This window comes from Pseudophryne corroboree, chromosome 1 (assembly GCF_028390025.1).
Source record: "Pseudophryne corroboree isolate aPseCor3 chromosome 1, aPseCor3.hap2, whole genome shotgun sequence".
NCBI classification, from domain to species: Eukaryota; Metazoa; Chordata; class Amphibia; order Anura; family Myobatrachidae; genus Pseudophryne; species Pseudophryne corroboree.
This window is the reverse complement of record NC_086444.1, coordinates 812,930,898-812,952,191: the sequence shown is the minus strand read 5'-3', so window position 1 is coordinate 812,952,191 and position 21,294 is coordinate 812,930,898. Positions and strand designations below refer to the sequence as shown.

At 46.3% G+C, this 21,294-nt stretch overlaps 1 protein-coding gene across 2 annotated transcripts in view; it reads right to left on the bottom strand.

Moving 5' to 3' along the window:
• The window catches only part of INTS12 (integrator complex subunit 12), a 77,542-nt gene that overhangs the window by 42,125 nt on the left and 14,123 nt on the right, over nucleotides 1-21,294 (bottom strand). For both annotated transcript variants that reach the window (XM_063919335.1, XM_063919328.1), the window contains exons 2-4: nucleotides 7,737-7,902; nucleotides 5,372-5,515; nucleotides 3,956-4,143 (exon numbers count right to left, since the gene is read on the bottom strand). In XM_063919335.1, coding sequence (XP_063775405.1) covers nucleotides 3,956-4,143; nucleotides 5,372-5,515; nucleotides 7,737-7,892 — 488 coding nt within the window. In that variant the 5' untranslated portion in view covers nucleotides 7,893-7,902. The remainder of the gene's footprint in view (nucleotides 1-3,955; nucleotides 4,144-5,371; nucleotides 5,516-7,736; nucleotides 7,903-21,294) is intronic.

Here is a 21,294-nt window from a genome sequence, read left to right as displayed (position 1 = left end):
CATCCAAAGACTTTGAAGTAGCCGAAGTGTCGGTGTTAACCAGAACCACAATTGGTTGGTTGATGTGAAACGCTGACATCACTTTAGGAAGAAATTGCTGACGAGTTCTGAGTTCAGCTCTGTCCTCATGGAAAATTAAATAGGGGCTCTTGTGAGACAAAGCCCCCAGCTCCAACACACGTCTTGCTGAAGCCAAGGCCAACAGTGTCTTCCACGTAAGATATTTCACGTCCACCTCCTGTAACGGTTCAAACCAGTCCGACTGAAGGAACTGCAGCACCAAATTGAGATCCCAAGGTGCCGTGGGAAGCACAAAGGGAGGTTGGATATGCAGAACAAATTTCAAGAACGTCTGGACCTCAGGGAGAGAAGCCAATTGTTTTTGAAAGAAAATGGACAAGGACGAAATCTGGACATTGATGCAGCCTAGATGTAGGAGCCCAGACATCTCCCTGCAGAAAAAGAAGGAAACGTCCCAGATGAAATTCCACCGCAGAATAACTTCTGCTGTCACACCAAGAGACGTATTTCTACCAAATACGGTGGTAATGTTTAGACGTTACCCCCTTCCTGGCTTGGATCATAGTCGGGATAACTTTGTTAGGGATCCCTCTTCTGGCCAGAATCAGCCGTTCAACCTCCATGCCGTCAAACGTAGCTGCGGTAAGTCCTGATAGACGAACGGGCACTGTTGCAGAAGATCTTCGTGAAGAGGTAGAGGCCACGGATCTTCGAGGAGCATCTCCAGAAGGTTCGCGTACCAGGCCCTTCTTGGCCAGTCCTGAGCAATGGGTATTGCTTGAACCTTTTCCCTTTTTATTATTTTTAGAATTCTTGGGATCAGAGGAAGTGGAGGAAACACGTAAAGTGGAGGAAAAACGTACACCATCTGATAGACCCATGGAGTCGTCAAGAGCGTCTACTGCCACTGCCTGTGGGTTTCTCGACCTGGAATAATACCGCTTGAGCTTCTTGTTGAGACAAGAGGCCATCATGTTGATTTGTGGATATCCCCTCCGATGTGTCAAGCACCTCGGATGGACTCGGATATAATCATGCCGCTGTATAAGGCATTGGTACGTCCGCACCTGGAATATTGTGTTCAGTTTTGGGCACTATTGTATAAAAAAAAGACATCAGTGAGCTTGAAAGTGTTCAAAGGCGAGCTACTAAATTTATTAAAGGCCTAGAAGGACTGGACTATAAGGAAAGACTTACTAGGCTGAATATGTATACACTAGAAAAGAGACGCCTAAGAGGAGATATTATTAATATCTTTAAATATGTAAAGGGACATCACAAAGAGTTATCAGAGGAATTATTTATTAAAAGAACACAGTTTAGGACATGTGGGCACTCGCTGCGACTGGAGGAGAGAAAGTTCCGAATGCAACGGAGGAAAGGGTTCTTCACTGTTAGGGCAATCAGAATGTAGAATTCCCTGCCAGGGAAGGTGGTAATGGCGGACTCTGTAATTGGATTTAAAAAAGGAATGGATACATTTCTGAATGAAAAAGCTATCCAAGGTTATAATACTTAAAATATCAACGTGGTTAATCCGGGGGTAACACAAGTTATAGTAGCTAACTAGTCAAAAAACATTATTCAGCAAGTATGTAGAATCATCACAACTTAAAACAGGTTGAACACGATGGGCAATTTGCCACTTCTGGGTGAAGGCCCCACTCCCCCGGGTGCAGGTCGTGTCTGCCGAGGAAGTCTGCTTCCCAGTTGTCTACTCCCGGAATGAAGACCGCTGACAACGCCACAGCGTTTTTTTCTGCCCAGAGGAGAATTCTTGACACCTCTAACATCGCTGCTCTGCTTTTCGTTCCACCCTGTCAGTATATGTATGTCACTGCAGTCACATTGTCTGACTGGACCTGAATGGCCCGATCGTGAAGAAGATAGGAGACCCGCAGAAGGGAGTTGTATATGGCCCTGATTTCCTGAATGTTGATTGGAAGGATGACTTCCTGACTTGACCATCTTCCTTGAAACTGCATCCGCTGGGTGACTGCTACCCAACCTCTGAGGCTTGCGTCCGTGGTTAACAGTCCTGAATTCCGAACCTCAGACCCTCGACAAGGTGAGAAATCTGTAGACACCACAGAAGGGAGATCCTGGATTTCGGCGACAGACGGATCCTCTGGTGCATGTGAAGATGCGATCCGGACCATTTGTCCAACACTTCTTTTTTACATTAAAATAAGATTCCTCATACTCCTCTGACACCTTATTAGGAATTTGCAGAACATCTCTGATGAGGCTCTTTAAGAGCCTCTATTCCCTGTGACCCTCCTCCATGTCTGACCCGTCAGCGTCAGAGGGGGTTATTCCGAGTTGATCGCACCTGGCAACTATTTGCTGCTTGTGCGATCAACTTGACGCCGCCTATGGGGGGGTGTATTTTAGCATAGCAGGGCAACATTCGCTTATGCAGCCTTGCTATGCTAAAAACGTTTCCTGCAAAACAAGACCATGGTGAGACTTACTTACCCGTGCAATGGCCCGACCTGTTCGCACCGCAGCGATGAACCACTGCGTGCGAACGGGTCGGAATGACCCCCCAGAATCAGACTGCAGGATACGGGCCAGAGATAGTTTTTGCGGACAAATGGGAGGGGATTGAGATGCTGGTTTGGGGACGGAGTCTCTATTCATAAACTCATCCACAGTCTGTCTTAAGTATTGCGTCTCTTTCTCATTGCGGGATAATTTCATAGAAATATTTGAGATCATTCCCTTGATGGAATTAACCCACTCCGGTTCATCCCTGCTATTCCGGGAAGGTGCACTGCCCTGAGTACCCAGTAGTGAGCCCCCTGGTGAAGAGGAACACTCCGCTGTACTAGAAACACACTCTTTGCCTGACATAAGGTAAATGTGACAACACACACACACACACACACACACACAAACAGGAGAAGGTTAAGCACAATTAACGCACAAAGAGCACTTCAGGGAGACACAGAGTTATTTGGAGCCAGCCCCCACCGCGCCCTTATCGCTAATGCCAAGCTTAGCCGGGTTGTAGACTAAGTACCTTGATAGGGGATTTAGTACACTAATAATCTCTGCCCCCTTCTATGACCCCCTGGTACTGCTGAAGTAATCTGTAGTATCTCCGGATGAGCTGCGTGTCCCTGTCAGTCAGTGTCTGTGTCCACTGCAGAGGGAAAATGGCACTGGTGAGCTCCTGGATCCGCTCATAGTGAAGGCCCCGCCCCTTCAATGGCGCGCAGTCTTCCCGCTTTTTTTTATACTGGCTGAGGTAATCTGGTGCTTAAAATGGAGAGAAAAACGTTTTACGGCTGTTTTTGCCAGTGTGGGTACTGTGTACTGTGATGCAGCTGTGTACTGTGTCTGGAGATGCATTCCGCCCCGGTTAGAAGCCGTTCGCCTCCGTACCCTCATGCCGCCATAATGGCCGGCGACCGGTTAGCCGTGACGCCGGCTTAGTACTCACCACTCTTCATTCTTCTGGCTCTGTTAGGGGTGGCGGCGTGCTGCGGTAATGTACGCTCGCCGTGGTGGGGCTTGCGAATAGTTCTCTTAGGAGCTCAGTGTCCTGTCAGCCGGGAACGGGACCATTAACCCTTCAAGAGGTTGGCCCGTTTCCCCCCCCTAAGTCCCACGAAGCAGACAGCCTGGTGCCATCCAGTCCTGCCTGAAAATAACAAACATAAAACAAATGCAGAAAACTCTTCAGGAGCTTCCATAAGCGTGACCGGCTCCTCCGGGCACATTTTCTAAACAGAGTCTGGTAGGACGGGCATAGAGGGAGGAGCCAGCCCACACTATCAATTTCTTAAAGAGCCCATGGCTCCTAGTGGACCTGTCTATACCCCATGGTACTAAATGGAACCCCCAGTATCCTCTAGAACGTAAGAGATAGCACCTTACGAATGCTAATGTAATATAGTAGCACAGATAAGTTTATATGCTCACTAACCGACAAACTACGCAGGCCAGGCCCATTTCCATGGCAAAGTCATCAGCATTGGTTTCATCAAAGCTGGAGAGATCCGGAACGGGTAAGTCCTTGCTGCTCTGCACTGTGATTGGAGAGGAGCGAGCCTCTGGCTTCTCCAAGCGAGGTTTCTTTGGTAATTCCACAGGGTCACTGATATCCACCTTCATCTGTCACCAGAAACACAAACCGTGAGAATTAGGGTCATAAAGGAATTCAGTGTATCCACATTTGCAACAGAGAATAATGTATAAAAAGCACCAATGTGGAACCAATAACGTTAAGAAAAACTGGAGATCTCCTTTTATATGCATCTGTACTAATGCAATGACAGATTAAATAAACATATCTAGCGGATACATGCTTTAATTTATGAAATAGTTTTTGCCATTAAACAAGAACAAAAGTTATAGCTTACTTTCTAATATATTCCCACTTTTGACTTCGGCATAGGCTAATGTGATCTTATTACTGTCAACCAATCATTGATAATACATACAATTATTGTTTTCCAATACTGGCCAACAATAACGGTGAAATCAATAAATTATTGCTACAAGACAGACCTAGGTAAAGTCTTGTTTCCCCTATTGTGTAATGCTTTACTAGATCACATGCAGCAGTGTATCATTAGAATGTTAAGAGTCCCACTTTGTATTATTATGCATGTACAGGAGTAACACAGGCAGGGCTATGTGGGCCTGGGACTGACACAAATAGGCAGCCATGTCTCAAACCCCCATCCCCTCGCCAATGACTACTTGAAAATTTTGTAATGTTTCATAGAACATTAAAAGTAATAATCCAACTGTTTAAGTGTACCTAGTATAATTATTTTTGTAACCCAACCTGGTTCATTATGTTGAATACATGTTAAATCATAGGCGACACCAAGAATGTTATACCTTCCATGGATATACAGAATGACAGTCCCCCTTATTTATTCATGAAATTAGCAGCACGCTTCAGTTGAGCGGGAGCCATCAATTATGTCCATGCAGGAAGCCGGGTAGCTAGCATCAGCCAGGAGTAGTTTAAAAGAAGGGGGGGTGGGGGGTCGGAAGGAGCGGAGGTGACCCCTGTGCGGCTTCAGTGTAAGCCAGTGTGTGGAGGTGTCTCTGCCCCTCGTCACAGGAACATGTTGGTACAGCAGCAACAAAAAGCGTACAGAGAGTGGAGGAAGCACTGCTGGCCTCTCCCTGCTCCATGTACTCCTCCAGCAGCCAGCCCTTACCCCAGCGAAATCCCTCCACCTGCAGCAGCTCTGAGAACAAGCGTTTACTCATCTTCACCACTGTGGGGACAGGCCCTTCTCTCTGCCCGGCATGGGATGCTAATCCTGCAGTCCCCCATGATGGCGGCCCTGAAAACAGCACTGCTTAGCTTTAGTCAATTTACCTTATCAGATGTTCTCTTCTCGGTTTCCTTTTTCACCTTCTCGATTTGCAGTGGCTTGCTCAGGATGGTGCTTGCAGGAGCACTGATGCTGACCTTGACATCTGACTTAGGTTTGGGCAGTGTCACTTTAAGCTGGTCCAGGTCCTTAAACATAGGGCTCAATATAAGCTTTATTTATTCAGGGTTCTATTGCGTCTTACTGCATTAAGCTACATTGCTATGTAAATGTGTCCCATATTTTATATAGATTATATATACATACATACATACATCCTTTTTTGCATTCTATAAGTCAACTAGATTTGATTAATGGTCTAGAGCAGGGCTGGCCAAACCGGTCCCCGAGATCTACCAACAGTTCATGTTTTCCAGGCCTCCTGGAGATCTGTAGAATTTTCAGTTAGGAATGAATGCAGCAGATTTTAATTAGTAATGACTACACCTGTGAACCAGCTAGGTGGTCTGGAAAATGTGAACTGTTGGTAGATCTCGAGGACTGGTTTGGCCAGCTCTAGAGGCACTGGAATATGAGGACAGGCTTACTAGGCTATATAGGTTTACACTCGAAAAGAAGCGGTTAAGAGGGGATATTATTAATACAGGTTGAGTATCCCATATCCAAATATTCCGAAATACTGACTTTTTTGAGTGAGAGTGAGATAGTGAAACCTTTGTTTTTTGATGGCTCAGTGTACACAAACTTTGTTTAATACGCAAGGTTATTAAAAATATTGTATTAAATGACCTTTAGTCTGTGTGTATAAGGTGTATATGAAACAAATGAATTGTGTGAATGTACACACACTTTGTTTAATGCACAAAGTTATTAAAAATATTAGCGAATATTACTTTCAGGCTGTATGTATAAGGTGTATATGAAACATAAATGTATTTTGTGCTTAGACTTGGGTCTCATCGCCATGATATCTCATTATGGTATGCAATTATTCCAAAATACGGAAAAATCCGATATCCAAAAAATACCTCTGGTCCCAAGCATTTTGGATAAGGGATACTCAACCTGTATTTACAAATATATAAAAGGACAATACTAGGACCTTTCAGGCGATTTGTTTATTTAAAAAATCTCTGCTCAGGACATGCAGACACCCTCTCAGACTAGAGGAAAGGAAATGTAATACCATACGAAGGAAAGGGTTCTTCAAAGTAAGGGCAGTAAGGTTTTGGAATTCTCTGCCAGAGAAGGTAGTAATGGTGGACTCAGTCGACAAATGTAAAAATGGATTAGATAAATTCCTAACTGAAAGCAATATCCAAGGGTACGGCATTTAAGATTATATTCGAAAAAGCATGAATTATAGTTGATATTAGACTAATAAACATAACTTCATCCAGGTCATTATAGCAAACTATAGTTACATTCAGATTAGCGTAAGGATTACATTACAGGTTGAACACAATGGACATTTTGTCTTTTTTCAACCTCATCAACTATGTTACTATGATACAAGCCTTTATGTTTCTCTTGGTTAGCAGTGGGAGTGTCCTTGTAACTCTACCATGGATAACATTTTTGCCTAGTCTCTTTCTAATGTTGGAATCATGAATGATGGCATTAACTGAAGCGAGTGAGGCCTGCAACTCCTTAGAAGTTCAACTGGGCTCTTTGTGACTTCCTGGAGAAGTTGGCGATGCACACTTGGATGAATTTTGGTAGGTCGGCCATTCCTGGGAAGTTTCACCACTGTTCTAAGTTGTCTCCATTTGAAGATAGCTATTATCCCACTGTGGTTCGTTAAGTCCCACAGCATTAGAAATGGCTTTATAACCCTTTCTAAACTGATCTATTTCAATAACTTTCTTTCTCCTCTCTTCTAGATTTGTTTTACTTTTTTTTTGGTGCTTGTGGCATACTGTAGTGCTTGTTGAGGCCATGTATTCAACTTCACATTTCTGGAAAGGTTCTACAGTATTAAGTGATGTCTGAGTCAACAGGACTGGCAGTAATCAAACCTGAATGTGTATAGTCATATTGAATCTAATTATAAATTCAACTTGGTTCCCTGGTTGATGCTTGATAACTTTGTTCCTTCAATAAATTAAATGATCATTTAAAAATGGAATTTTGTGTTTACTAAGGGGGTCTTTGTTATCAATTTTGTTTGAATATCTGAAACAAGCAAGTGTGACAAATATGCAAAAATAGAAGGAATCAGGAAAGGTAAAAAAAAATGTTCAGGACACTATTTATGAAATGATTAGAATGTTTCAAACATGCGTATAGGCCTTAAATGCTAACCAAGAAAGTTTGCTAACACAGGAAAAAACGAACTTATAGTTACTGTCAAATACAAGCTCCGTGGATAGAATATATGGTTAATTAGAAATGTATTAGACGTCAGACCTTCTGTGGAGGCCGATATCCAGAGTCAAGACCTCTGCACAGAGACTCATCCAGGAGAGCCTTCAGTTTGTCAGCAGAATCTTTGCTTTTAGAGTGGAGGTAGCCAAGTGCCTTTAGAAAAACTGGATCCAACTCAGTATTTATCACAGCTGCCATGCTCAAACACCTGAAATGGAAATAGTTTCAATTAAAATTCTTAACTAGTGTTCCTGCACCACTGTAGTTCATAACTCCCAGCATTAAATGCAGCTGCCTTGTTTTACATGTACCACAAAAATCTGTTACTGGTCAAAGTGAATGAGTTACAATGCTTGAACTTTGAAATTACTATGTCATTACTCGTGTGATGACAATTACCTTAAAAAAAAAAAAAAAATGTTTTTTTTTTTTTTTTTAACCACTTGCCTAGTGTGGTCACCAGGCTGGGCTTTCCCTGAAATGGTCACATCTGATGCAACAAGTCAGAAAGTCAGAAACGCCCACTGGGCAGCTGTGGGAAGAGAATCTTCCCGCAGCTGACAATTTGCACCAGCTGCTCCACCACTCCGTCACAACCACTGTGGTCAACAGTGATTGGGCAGCAGCGGCACTATGGTGGCCAATCCCAGGATCGTGGCCTAAAATTGGCCCGGGTTTGAATCCCCGGGATTTTGAGATTGGCCACAAACTTATTTTTTTCTATGCCGGGCCGCATTCAGCGTCCTCAGAAGGCTCAGACGCTGCCCGGCTCTCCCTGATCCTGCTGTGCACACTGTGCAGCGTGATGTGAAGCCAGAGGTCATGCTGTACAGCCAGCCGCCCACCGGACCTCACCACCTGCACTGCCCTGCATCTCACTTCCGCTCAGTAAGTGACCCACCCTCCTGTCTGTCCAGATTAGGGTCAGTTATGTTGGTTAGGCAGGGCGGGGGGATTTGAGTGGGGCACACTGAATAAAAATCAATCCCAAGACTGATCATTTTTCAAGACTGAAAAAAAAAATGGCCCGTAATTGCCCACCCCCTCCCCCATCCAGCAGATGCAGAGAGGAGCAGCTGTCTGGGGGAAGCCAGTGCTGCCACTGTGTATTTACCTGGTAGCTGCAGAAAGCAGCAGCCGCCAGAGAAGCCAACGCTGCGTCTGAGTAGATACCGGCTGCAGGAGGAGAGAGAGAGGGGGGGGGGGGGATAGGGGTACTGAAAATGGGGATAGAATGTCATAGCTTCTATGGACATGGCACCCCCTAGGCAATTTTTTTGTCAATAAAATATTGAAATATATTTTAAAAATAAAGTTTTAAATTACATTTAAAAGAATCAAAACAAAACCCGTCTCGACATTTTCTGACCAGTTTTGCTGGCAAAAAAATTGTCAGTTAAGTGGTTAAATAGTAATAAAAAAAACAAAAAAAAAACACCTTAAAATAAAAAACAATATGCAAAACAAAAATGTTATGGCTAATAGAGGACTTTTATTCTAAATCTGTCTGTCGCAGTTAAAGGCTCATGATACTTTAAGCAGAGCAGGGGGAGACTGAGTAGATAACTGCTGGTTTGTTATGACCACTGCAGGCACAAGCTTGGCACTAAAGGCATCACATGTATGTATTTTTTCTGTGTGCTTCAGGATCATGCTGGGCATTTTTCTGTGTGATATATTGTAGGTATTTGCTAAACAGTGATTGTTGTGCTGCAGGAACATTCTGGGCTATACAAGATATGTGTTTTTCAAACACTGCCGATACATGTTGAGCAAATGCGTCGGGTACTGCTGGTTATTGTTGGTTTGTTAAAAAAAAAAAAAAGTCAACTTTTTGAAGTTTGTAATTTGCCAGAGATGCTGAGTCTCTGATTAAGGGGTATATTCAATAAGTGTCTGATCCTTTCCGACAAGCATTGTTGGAAAGGATCAGACAATGACCTATTCAATATGCTCCCAAATCCGACTGCTGCTCACCCTGATACCCCCACTGCTGGGCTGCTGCTCCCCTCCCCGCCGGGAGTCCACATCTTCCGTGCTGCTGCTGCTGACCCTGGCACCGCAGCACGGCTCTTCCTCCGCGGGCTCGGAGCAGCTGCCCATCATCAGGTAGCGGGGGACCCCCCAGATGACACCTATCCCCCGTGCACTGACAGCGGCAGCGGGCGGGGGAGCTGACTGCGGCAGCTGGCGGTGGGGGGACATGTCAGCGGCAGCGCGGGGAGGCGCTGCCGGGAGTAAGGAGCCTGGCCGGGAGGACGCCCTGCTCAATTCGACTTTTTTTAAAGTAGGATTGAAATTGTCGGAAAGGGGGTCAAAACCTGTCGGATTTGGCCCCGTTTCCGACATAGGCACACGGATCGGCGCCTATTCCGCCGATCCACGTGTTTTCTGACAAGTCGGGAATTCCCGACTTGTCGGAAAAAAAGTACCCTCTTTGAATAGGTTGGAACCCCTCCCGACAGAAATCTGTCGGAAGCTGCAGTCTTTCCGACAGCTAATGAATACAGCCCTAAGAGTCTCTTCCTCTACTTTCAGACAGGCATCAGCTGCCCTTTTGGTATTCAGCTCCCTTCATTGGGCCAATTACATAAGAGCACCTACTGGACACATGAGCCTAAATGACAAATTGGAGAAGGGATTTTTGCATCAGAATTGAAATTAAATTATAGTGATAATGTAGACTATCACAATCAGCACATCTATATCCAATACAGATGTGCTGACTGTGATAGTCTACATTATCACTATAATTTATCAATGTGACACCCACCAGAGAGGTTCCCTAAAAGAATACCTCTCTAGAAGTGGCTTTTTCCCCCATTCTGCATCAGTTTAATACTGAAGCAAAAATCCCTTCTCCAATTTGTCATTTAGGCTCATGTGTACCTTAAGTAACTACAGTAATAGCAGCTTAGAAAAAGAAAATTGGTTTGCTATGTAATATAGTTATAGGAATCACCCTCACAAATTAAGTGCTTCTCAACACTTTTACATATTCTAGCATTAAGTAATGTTATTTCCTTTTAAAACATTTACACAGTTCAATCAAATTACCACCTAACCCAGTTGTTCTCAAACTGTGTGCCTAGGCACCCTGGGGTGCCGCGAAGATCTTGCAGGGATGCCTCAGGTTGATGGTCCAGGACCAAATCAAATTAATTATTGTCAAAGTGATAGCAAAAACCAGTGCTTGTGGCTGCCAATCATTAAGCATGTGGACAATCAGAAGCACAATTCTGTACACCACCACATAACGGACAGGTTAGCACATTTACTTCATTTAATATTTTTTTTTACATTTATCTAAAATCTAGCTTTCATTCTAGGGGTGCCGTGAAAAATATGCTGGTACTCTAGGGCGCCGTAATTCAGGAAAGTTTGGGAACCACTGATCTAACCATAAAAACCATTAAAAAATACATTAGAACACATTAATTGCCGGATGAGTAGTCTTTAAAATAGGATTTTAATTACCTACCGGTAAATCCTTTTCTCGTAGTCCGTAGAGGATGCTGGGGTCCACATTAGTACCATGGGGTATAGACAGGTCCACCAGGAGCCATGGGCACTTTAAGAGTTTAATAGTGTGGGCTGGCTAATCCTTCTATGCCCCTCCTACCAGACTCAGTCTAGAAACTGTGCCTGAGGAAACACAGATACTGGTGAGATTCACACCAGCTCACACATAACAAGGCAAACCAAGCTAACCAGCTTGAACAATTCAGCAACAGCTGAACAGTATTTAACCAAGTAACAATGCAGTACTTAACCAAGTAACAAGGTAGTACCGAACCGAGTAACAACTGCAGGAGAACGAAGCACTGGGCGGGCGCCTAGCATCCTCTACGAACTACGAGAAAAGGATTTACCGGTAGGTAATTAAAATCCTATTTTCTCTTACTTCATAGAGTATGCTGGGGTCCACATTAGTACCATGGGAATGTACCAAAGCTTCCAGTACGGGAGGGAGAGCGCGGAGGCTCCTGCAGAACCGATAGACCAAACTTTAGGTCCTCAGAGGCCAAAGTATCGAACCTGTAAAACTCAACAAACGTGTTTGACCCTAACCAAGTAGCCGCTCGGCAAAGCTGTAAAGCTGAGACACCCCAGGCAGCCGCCCAGGAGGAACCCACCTTACGAGTAGAGTGGGCCTTAACAGATTTTGGACACGGCAATCCTGCCGTAGAAAAAGCATGCTGGATAGTGAACCTGATACAGCGAGAAATCGTCTGCTTAGAAGCAGGACACCCAATCTTGTTGGGATCATAAAGGACAAAGAGAGAGTCCGACTTTCTGCAACGAGAAGTTCTCTTCACATAAATCCTCAAAGCCCTCACAACATCCAAGGACTTTGAGGTAATTGAGGAGTCAGTAGCCACTGGCACCACGATAGGTTGGTTGATATGAAAGACGACACAACCTTTGGAATAAACTGCTGACGCGTCCGGAGCTCAGCTCTACCTTCATGGAAAATCAAGTAGGGGCTTTTGCAGGACAAAGCCCCCAATTCAGACACACGTCTAGCAGATGCTAATGCCAACAGTGTGTGACTGCCTTCCAAGTGAGAAACTTGACCTCAACCTCCTGTAAAGGCTCGAACCAATACGATTGCAGGAACTGCAACACCACGTTAAGATCCCAAGGTGCCGTAGGAGGCACAAAGGGAGGTTGGATGTGCAGAACCCCTTTCAAAAAAAGTCTGAACCTCAGGGAGGAAAGCCAATTGTTTCTGGAAGAAAATGGACAAGGCCGAAATCTAGACCTTTATGGAGTCCAAACGTAGGCCCACATCCACACCTGCTTGCAGGAAGACGAGAAAACGCCAAGTTGAAACTCCACCGTAGGAAACTGCTTGGATTCACACCAAGACACATACTTTTTCCAAATGCGATGGTAATGTTAGACGTTACTCCTTTCCTAGCCTGGATCAGGGCAGGAATAACCTTGTCCGGAATGCCTTTCCGAGCTAAGATCTGGCGTTCAACCTCCATGCTGTCAAACATAGCCGTGGTAAGTCTTGATAAGCGAACGGCCCCTGCTGCAGAACGTCCTCTCGATGAGGAAGAGGCCTCGGATCTTCCAGCAGAAATTACAGAAGATCCGCGTACCAAGCTCTTCTCGGCCAGTCCAGAGCAATGATGATCGCCTGAACTCTTGTTCTTTTTATAAGTTTGAAAATCCTTGGGATGAGTGGAAGTGGAGAGAACACATACACCGACTGGAAGAACCACAAAGACACCAGTGTGTCCACCGCCATTGCCTGTGGGTCTCAAGACCTGGAACAGTAACTGCAAAGATTCTTGTTGAGGCAGGAGGCCATCATGTCGATTTGAGGTACGCCCCAAAGACTTGTCACCTCTGCGAACACCTCGGGGTGGAGGCCCCACTCTCCTGGATGGAGATAGTGTCTGCTGAGGAAGTACGCTTCTCAGTTGTAGAAGATGTGCCGCCTGTCGAAGCCCATTTTACACGGCTCTTAGTTCCAGAATGTTTATCGGAAGGATGGATTCCAGACTTGACCACTTTCCTTGGAAGTTTTCCCCTTGGGTGACCGCGCCCCAACCTCTGAGACTTGCATCCGTGGTTAAAAGGATCCCGTTCTGAATCCCGAACCTGCATCCCTCGAGAAGGTGAGGCATTTGTAGCCACCAAAGGAGTGAAATCCTGGCTTTCGGCGACAGACGTATCCTCTGGTGCATGTGTAGGTGACATCCCGACCACCTGTCCAGTTGGAAGGACCGTGCATTAAATCTTCCGTACTGTAGAGTCTCATAGGAGGCAACCATCTTCCCCAGAAGGCGAATGCACTGATGAACCGATACCCGGGCTGGCTTCAAGACATCCCAGACCATTGATTGTATCACCAACGCTTTTTCCACCGGTAGAAACACCCTCTGCACTTCCGTGTCGAGGACCATCCCTAGGAAAGAATCTCCTTGTCGGTTTCAAGTGCGACTTTGGAAGATTCAGGATCCATCCATGATCCCGGAGTAGTCGAATTGTGAGAGCAATGTTCTGCAACAACTTCTCCCTGGAAGATGCTTTTATCAGCAGATCGTCCAGATATGGAATTATGTTTACTCCCTGCTTGCGCAGGATTAGTATCATCTCTGCCATTACCTTGGTAAACACCCTCGGTGCCGTGGATAGGCCAAATGGTAGTGCCTGGAACTGATAGTGACAGTCCAACAGTGCAAATCTGAGATAAGCCTGGTGAGGCGGCCAAATCGGAATGTGGAGGTACGCATCCTTGATATTCAGAGATACCAGAAATTCCCCCTCCTCCAGACCTGAGATCACCGCTCTCAGAGACTCCATCTTGAACCTGAACTCCCTCAAATGGGGTTTAAAAGATTTCAGGTTCAATATTGGTCCGACCGAACCGTCCGGTTTCGGTATCACAAAGAGGTTTGAGTAGTAACCCTTGTTTTCCAAATGAGGTGGAACTGGAACAATGAGATTTGCCTTTTCCAATTTTTGAATGGCTTCCTGTAGGATAGCCCTTTCTGTCAGCAAAGCTGGTAAGCCTGATTTGAAAAATCTGTGAGGTGGGAGTTATTGACACTCCAGTCTGTACCCCTGGGACACAATAGCTTGTACCCAGGGGTCCATTCCTGATGACGCCCAGACCTGACCGAAAATATCTTAGATGTGCTCCCACCTGCCCGATCTCCAGGCTGGGAGGTCCACCGTCAAGCTGAGGATTTTGAGGAATCGGAACCAGGCTTCTGTTCCTGCAAACCTGTTGGTGCAGGTTTCCTGGATTTTCCCCGACCACCTTTGAAGAAAGTGGAAGGGGGCTTGGACTTTTTAACCTCTGCCGTCCGAAGGGACTGCATTGTAGACGTAGGATAAGATTTCCTCGTCGGCGGAGTGGCTGAGGGAAGAAAGGTTGACTTACCCGCGGTTGCCGTGGAAATCCACGCATCCAAAGCTTCCCCAAACAGAGCCTGACCTGTGAAGGGTAGGTTCTCTACACTCCTCTTGGATTCCGCATCCGCAGACCACTGGCATAGCCAGAGTCCCCTGCGTACCCAATCAGCCATGGAAGATGTCCGTGCATTCAGATGACCAAGGTCCTTCATGGCCTCCACCATGAAAACTGCAGAATCCTGTATGTGATGTAAGAAAATTGCAATGTCACTTCTATCCAGAGAATCTAATTCCTCTAGTAATGTGCCTGACCACTTTACTATGGCTTTAGAAATCCATGCACAAGCAATAGTGGGCCTTAGCTTACTAAACATAGTAATGTGAGATATATAACACACACACACACAGGAAAATGTCAGACAGTTTCCCCCAAGTACCTTCAGAGAGACACAGAGTTAAGGAGCCAGCACACACAGCGCCCCAGTAGGCAGTTATAGAATAAAATCCTGGCGCTGACTGAGTAGCCTTAATAGACTACACAGTATATTAAGGTGATTAAAACACTCTCCCCCCCTTCTATAACCCACTGGTACCGCACCGGATAGCTGGAGTTATGTGGAGGGTCAGCGCTCCCTGTCAGCGTCTCTGTGGATGTGAACTGCAGGGAGAAAATGGCGCTGGTGAGTGCTGGATCCGCTCTAAGAAGAAGCTCCGCCCCCCCAAAATGGCGCTTCTTCCCGCACTTCTAGAGATTATACTGGCCTGAGGTAATGTTAGATGTTAGATTCAAGTGGCCTAAGGGACCTTTTACGTCAGGGGGAGGAGCCATGACACAAGGGGGAGGAGCTAGGCCAGCAGGATAGTTCCTCTACTATTTACGCCACCAACTATTACCTTTAGTAATCAGGTGGCGAGCGAAGCGGAGCGAGCCCGCTGAGGGCACATTTCGGGTACCCTGTTCGGCCGTGGCTCCTCCCCTTGGTTACATGGCTCCGCCCCCTGGTGACATCAGAGGTCCCTTACCCCACTCCGATTTAGAACCAACCCTGAGGTAATGGTTGCTAGAAGCAGTACAGTGTCCCTGATAGCTTCTGTGACCAGTGAAAGGGTATTGCGCTGGCTCAGGGCTCCCCTCACAGTGCTGCACAACAGTGCCTCTGGGCCCTCCGGAGCACAGCATCAGCACTGCGCACCCACTCTGATGCCGCCATTCTTACCGGCTCCCTGCTTGTCAGGTTGCCTACGTCCTACTCACCACTGACGTCTTCTGGTTCTGTTAGGTGGCGGCGGCAGTGCTGCGGGAGCGAGCGGTCGCCTCGGGGGCTTGCGATCGACACCCTCAGGAGCTCAGTGTACTGTCAGCGGAGATAGGAGCCATTAAACTCAGAGGGTTGGATCCTACTGCCCCCCCCCCCCTAAGTCCCACGAAGCAGGGAGGCTGTTGCCAGCAGCCTCCCTGTGCCTAACTCTTTAATAAAATAAAAAACTAAAATAATTCCTAGGAGCTCCCCTAGCTGTGACCAGCTCCACCGGGCACATTTCCTAAACTGAGTCTGGTAGGAGGGGCATAGAGGGAGGAGCCAGCCCATACTATTAAACTCTTAAAGTGCCCATGGCTCCCAAGGGATCCGTCTATACCCCATGGTACTAATGTGGACCCCAGCATCCTCTAGGACGTAAAAGAAAGAAACTATTCTTTGAGGAATTACAAGTGACAGTACACCTAATGTATCCTTTCTACCGACCTTTCCTCATTGGTCACAGATGACTATAAGCATCCCTTAAGGCCCATACATACTGGGCGGTTTTGAGCTGAAAGCAGCTCACTTTTGGTGTGTTGAGCTGCTTTCAGCTGAAAGCCGCCCAGTGTGTATGCACAAGCGATGAGCGCTGATGCGTGCTCCCGCTTCATCGCTGGCGGCCGCCGTTCATCTACTGGTATTACCGGTAGATGAACGGCGGGGTGAGCGGCTTTCCATAGCGTCCTGCTATGGAAAGCCGCTCACCCCCGCTGGGCAGGGGGGAAAAGCGCTTAGTGTGTATGCACTGAGCGCTTTTCAGCCCAGCGATATCAGCGATCATCGCTATGTATACACGCTGGGCAAAAACGTCCAGTATGTATGCACCTTCATTGTATGTAGCTCCTGAATCCAGAGATACGGATATTAAACCCTCCTTGTCCCAGGCGGCACCGCTGACTGAAAATCTGTCTCCCCCGCTCTGCTCCCCTTACCAGGACCTGCCTCACCAGGCCAAAGCAATCTGACGGTGAATGGCCTGTGCATGTCAACAGCATGGCGCCGGGCACGGCGAGTTGCAGCTCCAGGTGTCTCCAGCTCCTCCCCTCCGCTCCCCACACACAGCCATGGCCGATGACTCTCTGGCAGCCTCTACCGGGCCAAGTACGCTGAAAGAGACTGCGCCTCCTGCAAGAAGCGCAGGGACTGCATCTCCACAGAGTTGCTGCGGCTGGTCATCATGGTGCAGGTACGATGTACAGGATACTCACATCCAAATACATGTAACATGTCCTCACCATAGCTACATCTGTATGTGTATAGCAGGGGAGCTGGTGCTAGCTCTGGATGTGTTATTATCCCGTGTGCCAGTGTGCCCGACCCTGTCTGTTAGGGTTGGGTTGGATATGCCGATGTCGGGATGCTGGTGGTCAGAATACAGACCACTGCATTCCAATGATCTAAATTAACTGCTGGTGACCTCTCCCTGGCGTCTCCCACTGCTGTCACCCTCTCCCTATCACACCACTGCTGTCTCCCTCTCCCTGTCACCCAATACTGTCTTCCTGTCATCCTCTTCCTGGCGTCACCCTCACAGTGTCACCCACTCCCACGCGTCACCCTCTCCCCGTCACTGCACTGCTGTCATCCACTCGCCACCCTCTCCCTGGTGTCAACCACTGCCGTCACCCTCTCAGTGGCATCACCCTCTCCCTGTCACCCACTACTGTCATTCTCTCCCTTTTACCCACAGCTGTCACCAGGGCCAGCACAACCATTACTCTGGGTACGCAGCCACTGCCTTTCCCTACCCTGGACTGATAGCTGAACGCTGCCTCCTCCTGAGATGAGCTCACGGACAGTACAAGGCACGCACCACTGTCATACTGCCCACAGAGAGAGCCCGAACCGTGGGGTGACGTGAGCGGGAGCAGGGGAGAGAAAGCCTTGGGACAGGGTTGCATGCTGCGGGCGCTATTTTAGGGCAAGGAAAGCACCCTGCATTCCTGGTACGGTTGAGTATCCCATATCCAAATATTCCGAAATACGGAATATTCCGAAATACGGACTTTTTTGAGTGAGAGTGAGATAGTGAAACCTTTGTTTTTTGATGGCTCAATGTGCACAAACTTTGTTTAATACACAAAGTTATTAAAAATATTGTATTAGAAGACCTTCAGGCTGTGTGTATAAGGTGTATATGAAACATAAATTAATTGTGTGAATCTAGATACACTTTGTTCAATGAACAAAGTTACAAAAAATATTGTCTAAAATTACCTTCCGGCTGTGTGTATAAGGTGTATATATAACATAAATGCATTCTGTGCTTATACATAGGTCCAATCACCATGATATCTCATTATTGTATGCAATTATTCCTAAATACGGAGAAATCCGATATCCAAAATACCTCTGGTCCCAAGCATTTTGGATAAGGGATACTCAACTGTACTAGCGCATGCTAGTTTGCCACCTACTGCCTTCTTCTGCCACCGATTTCCACTATAACAGTGCCTCCCCAGTCACCTACTATCCCCCTGTCACCCACAACCTCTCTGTACCCTTGGGAGTACTATTGTGTGGTCAGCCCCTTCCTTGTGAGATCACACCCCTTTTTGCTAAGCGCATGTTGTCTCTTTATAAAGTTTATCCCATGAAGGGGCGCCAAACTCTAGATTTGCTTACCAAAAAATGTAAACTCGGGCCAGCACTGACTAGACGATATAGGCGATATATCATTTTGATCGGAACGATATATCTAACGTGAACCCAGCCTTAGAAATATAATATACAATGGGGAATTACATAATAAAAAAAGAACGTAAATACTAAAATTTAAAATATTATTCTAGTTGCTAGTATTCATTATAGATATAGCAAAAAATACACATTACTTCTCTTAAATATAATTTCATAAAAATTACACATACATTACGGTATATATTTAAAATAAATCCAGAATTAATTATGCTGATAATAAGATACTGCACAGTGCATTATATCGATAAAGCTGATTGAATGATTAATGGACGATATCCAATCATTTTATCAATACATCGCCATGAGGATTGCATTTATTCAATTTTCATAACAAAGAAGAGATCATTATTAATATTTAAAAAACAAAACAACAACAACAAACAACATGATCAATAAACAAAATACCGATACCCTGTAGCGTGTTCACAAGATCATTAAGGCACAGAGTGGTCAAAAGTAGTAGCCAAAAGATTTCCTGATGCATTATGGGATTGCAAAATATTTCAACAAGTGATATATGAAAGAATATGGAACATTTTAAAATGAAAAAAATAAGAATTTACTTACCGATAATTCTATTTCTCGTAGTCCGTAGTGGATGCTGGGAACTCCGTAAGGACCATGGGGAATAGCGGCTCCGCAGGAGACTGGGCACAAAAGTAAAGCTTTAGGACTACCTGGTGTGCACTGGCTCCTCCCCCTATGACCCTCCTCCAAGCCTCAGTTAGGATACTGTGCCCGGACGAGCGTACACAATAAGGAAGGATTTTGAATCCCGGGTAAGACTCATACCAGCCACACCAATCACACCGTATAACCTGTGATCTGAACCCAGTTAACAGTATGATAACAGAGGAGCCTCTGGAAAGATGGCTCACAACAATAATAACCCGATTTTTGTAACAATAACTATGTACAAGTATTGCAGACAATCCGCACTTGGGATGGGCGCCCAGCATCCACTACGGACTACGAGAAATAGAATTATCGGTAAGTAAATTCTTATTTTCTCTGACGTCCTAGTGGATGCTGGGAACTCCGTAAGGACCATGGGGATTATACCAAAGCTCCCAAACGGGCGGGAGAGTGCGGATGACTCTGCAGCACCGAATGAGAGAACTCCAGGTCCTCCTCAGCCAGGGTATCAAATTTGTAGAATTTAGCAAACGTGTTTGCCCCTGACCAAGTAGCTGCTCGGCAAAGTTGTAATGCCGAGACCCCTCGGGCAGCCGCCCAAGATGAGCCCACCTTCCTTGTGGAATGGGTTTTTACAGATTTTGGCTGTGGCAGGCCTGCCAGAGAATGTGCAAGCTGAATTGTACTACAAATCCAACGAGCAATAGTCTGCTTAGAAGCAGGAGCACCCAGCTTGTTGGGTGCATACAGGATAAACAGCGAGTCAGATTTCCTGACTCCAGCCGTCCTGGAAACATATATTTTCAAGGCCCTGACTACGTCCAACAACTTGGAGTCCTCCAAGTCACTAGTAGCCGCAGGTACCACAATAGGTTGGTTCAGATGAAACACTGAAACCACCTTAGGGAGAAAATGAGGACGAGTCCTCAATTCCGCCCTGTCTGAATGGAAGATCAGATAAGGGCTTTTACAGGATAAAGCCCGCCAATTCTGACACGCGCCTGGCCGAGGCCAGGGCCAACAACATGACCACTTTCCATGTGAGATATTTTAACTCCACAGATTCAAGTGGTTCAAACCAATGTGACTTTAGGAACCCCAAAACTACATTGAGATCCCAAGGTGCCACTGGAGGCACAAAAGGAGGCTGTATATGCAGTACCACTTTTACAAACGTCTGAACTTCAGGTAGTGAAGCTAGTTCTTTCTGGAAGAAAATTGACAGGGCCGAAATTTGAACCTTAATGGACCCCAATTTTAGGCCCATAGACACTCCTGTTTACAGGAAATGCAGGAATCGACCTAGTTGAAATTCCTCCATCGGGGCCTTACTGGCCTCGCACCACGCAACATATTTTCGCCAAATGCGGTGATAATGCTTTGCGGTTACATCCTTCCTGGCTTGATCAGGGTAGGGATGACTTCATCCGGAATGCCTTTTTCCTTCAGGATCCGGCGTTCAACCGCCCTGCCGTCAAACGCAGCCGCGGTAAGTCTTGGAATAGACAGGGTCCTTGCTGGAGCAGGTCCCTTCTTAGAGGTAGAGGCCACGGGTCCTCCGTGAGCATCTCTTGAAGTTCCGGGTACCAAGTCCTTCTTGGCCAATCCGGAGCCACGAGTATAGTTCTTACTCCCCTCCGTCTTATAATTCTCAGTACTTTTGGTATGAGAGGAAGAGGAGGGAACACATACACTGACTGGTACACCCACGGTGTTACCAGAGCGTCCACAGCTATTGCCTGAGGGTCCCTTGACCTGGCGCAATACCTGTCCAATTTTTTGTTTAGGCGGGACGCCATCATGTCCACCTTTGGTTTTTCCCAATGGTTTACAATCATGTGGAAGACTTCTGGGTGAAGTCCCCACTCTCCCGGGTGGAGGTCGTGCCTGCTGAGGAAGTCTGCTTCCCAGTTGTCCACTCCCGGAATGAACACTGCTGACAATGCTATCACATGATTTTCCGCCCAGCGAAAAATCCTTGCAGCTTCTGCCATTGCCCTCCTGCTTCTTGTGCCGCCCTGTCTGTTTACGTGGGCGACTGCCGTGATGTTGTCCGACTGGATCAGCACCGGCTGACCTTGAAGCAG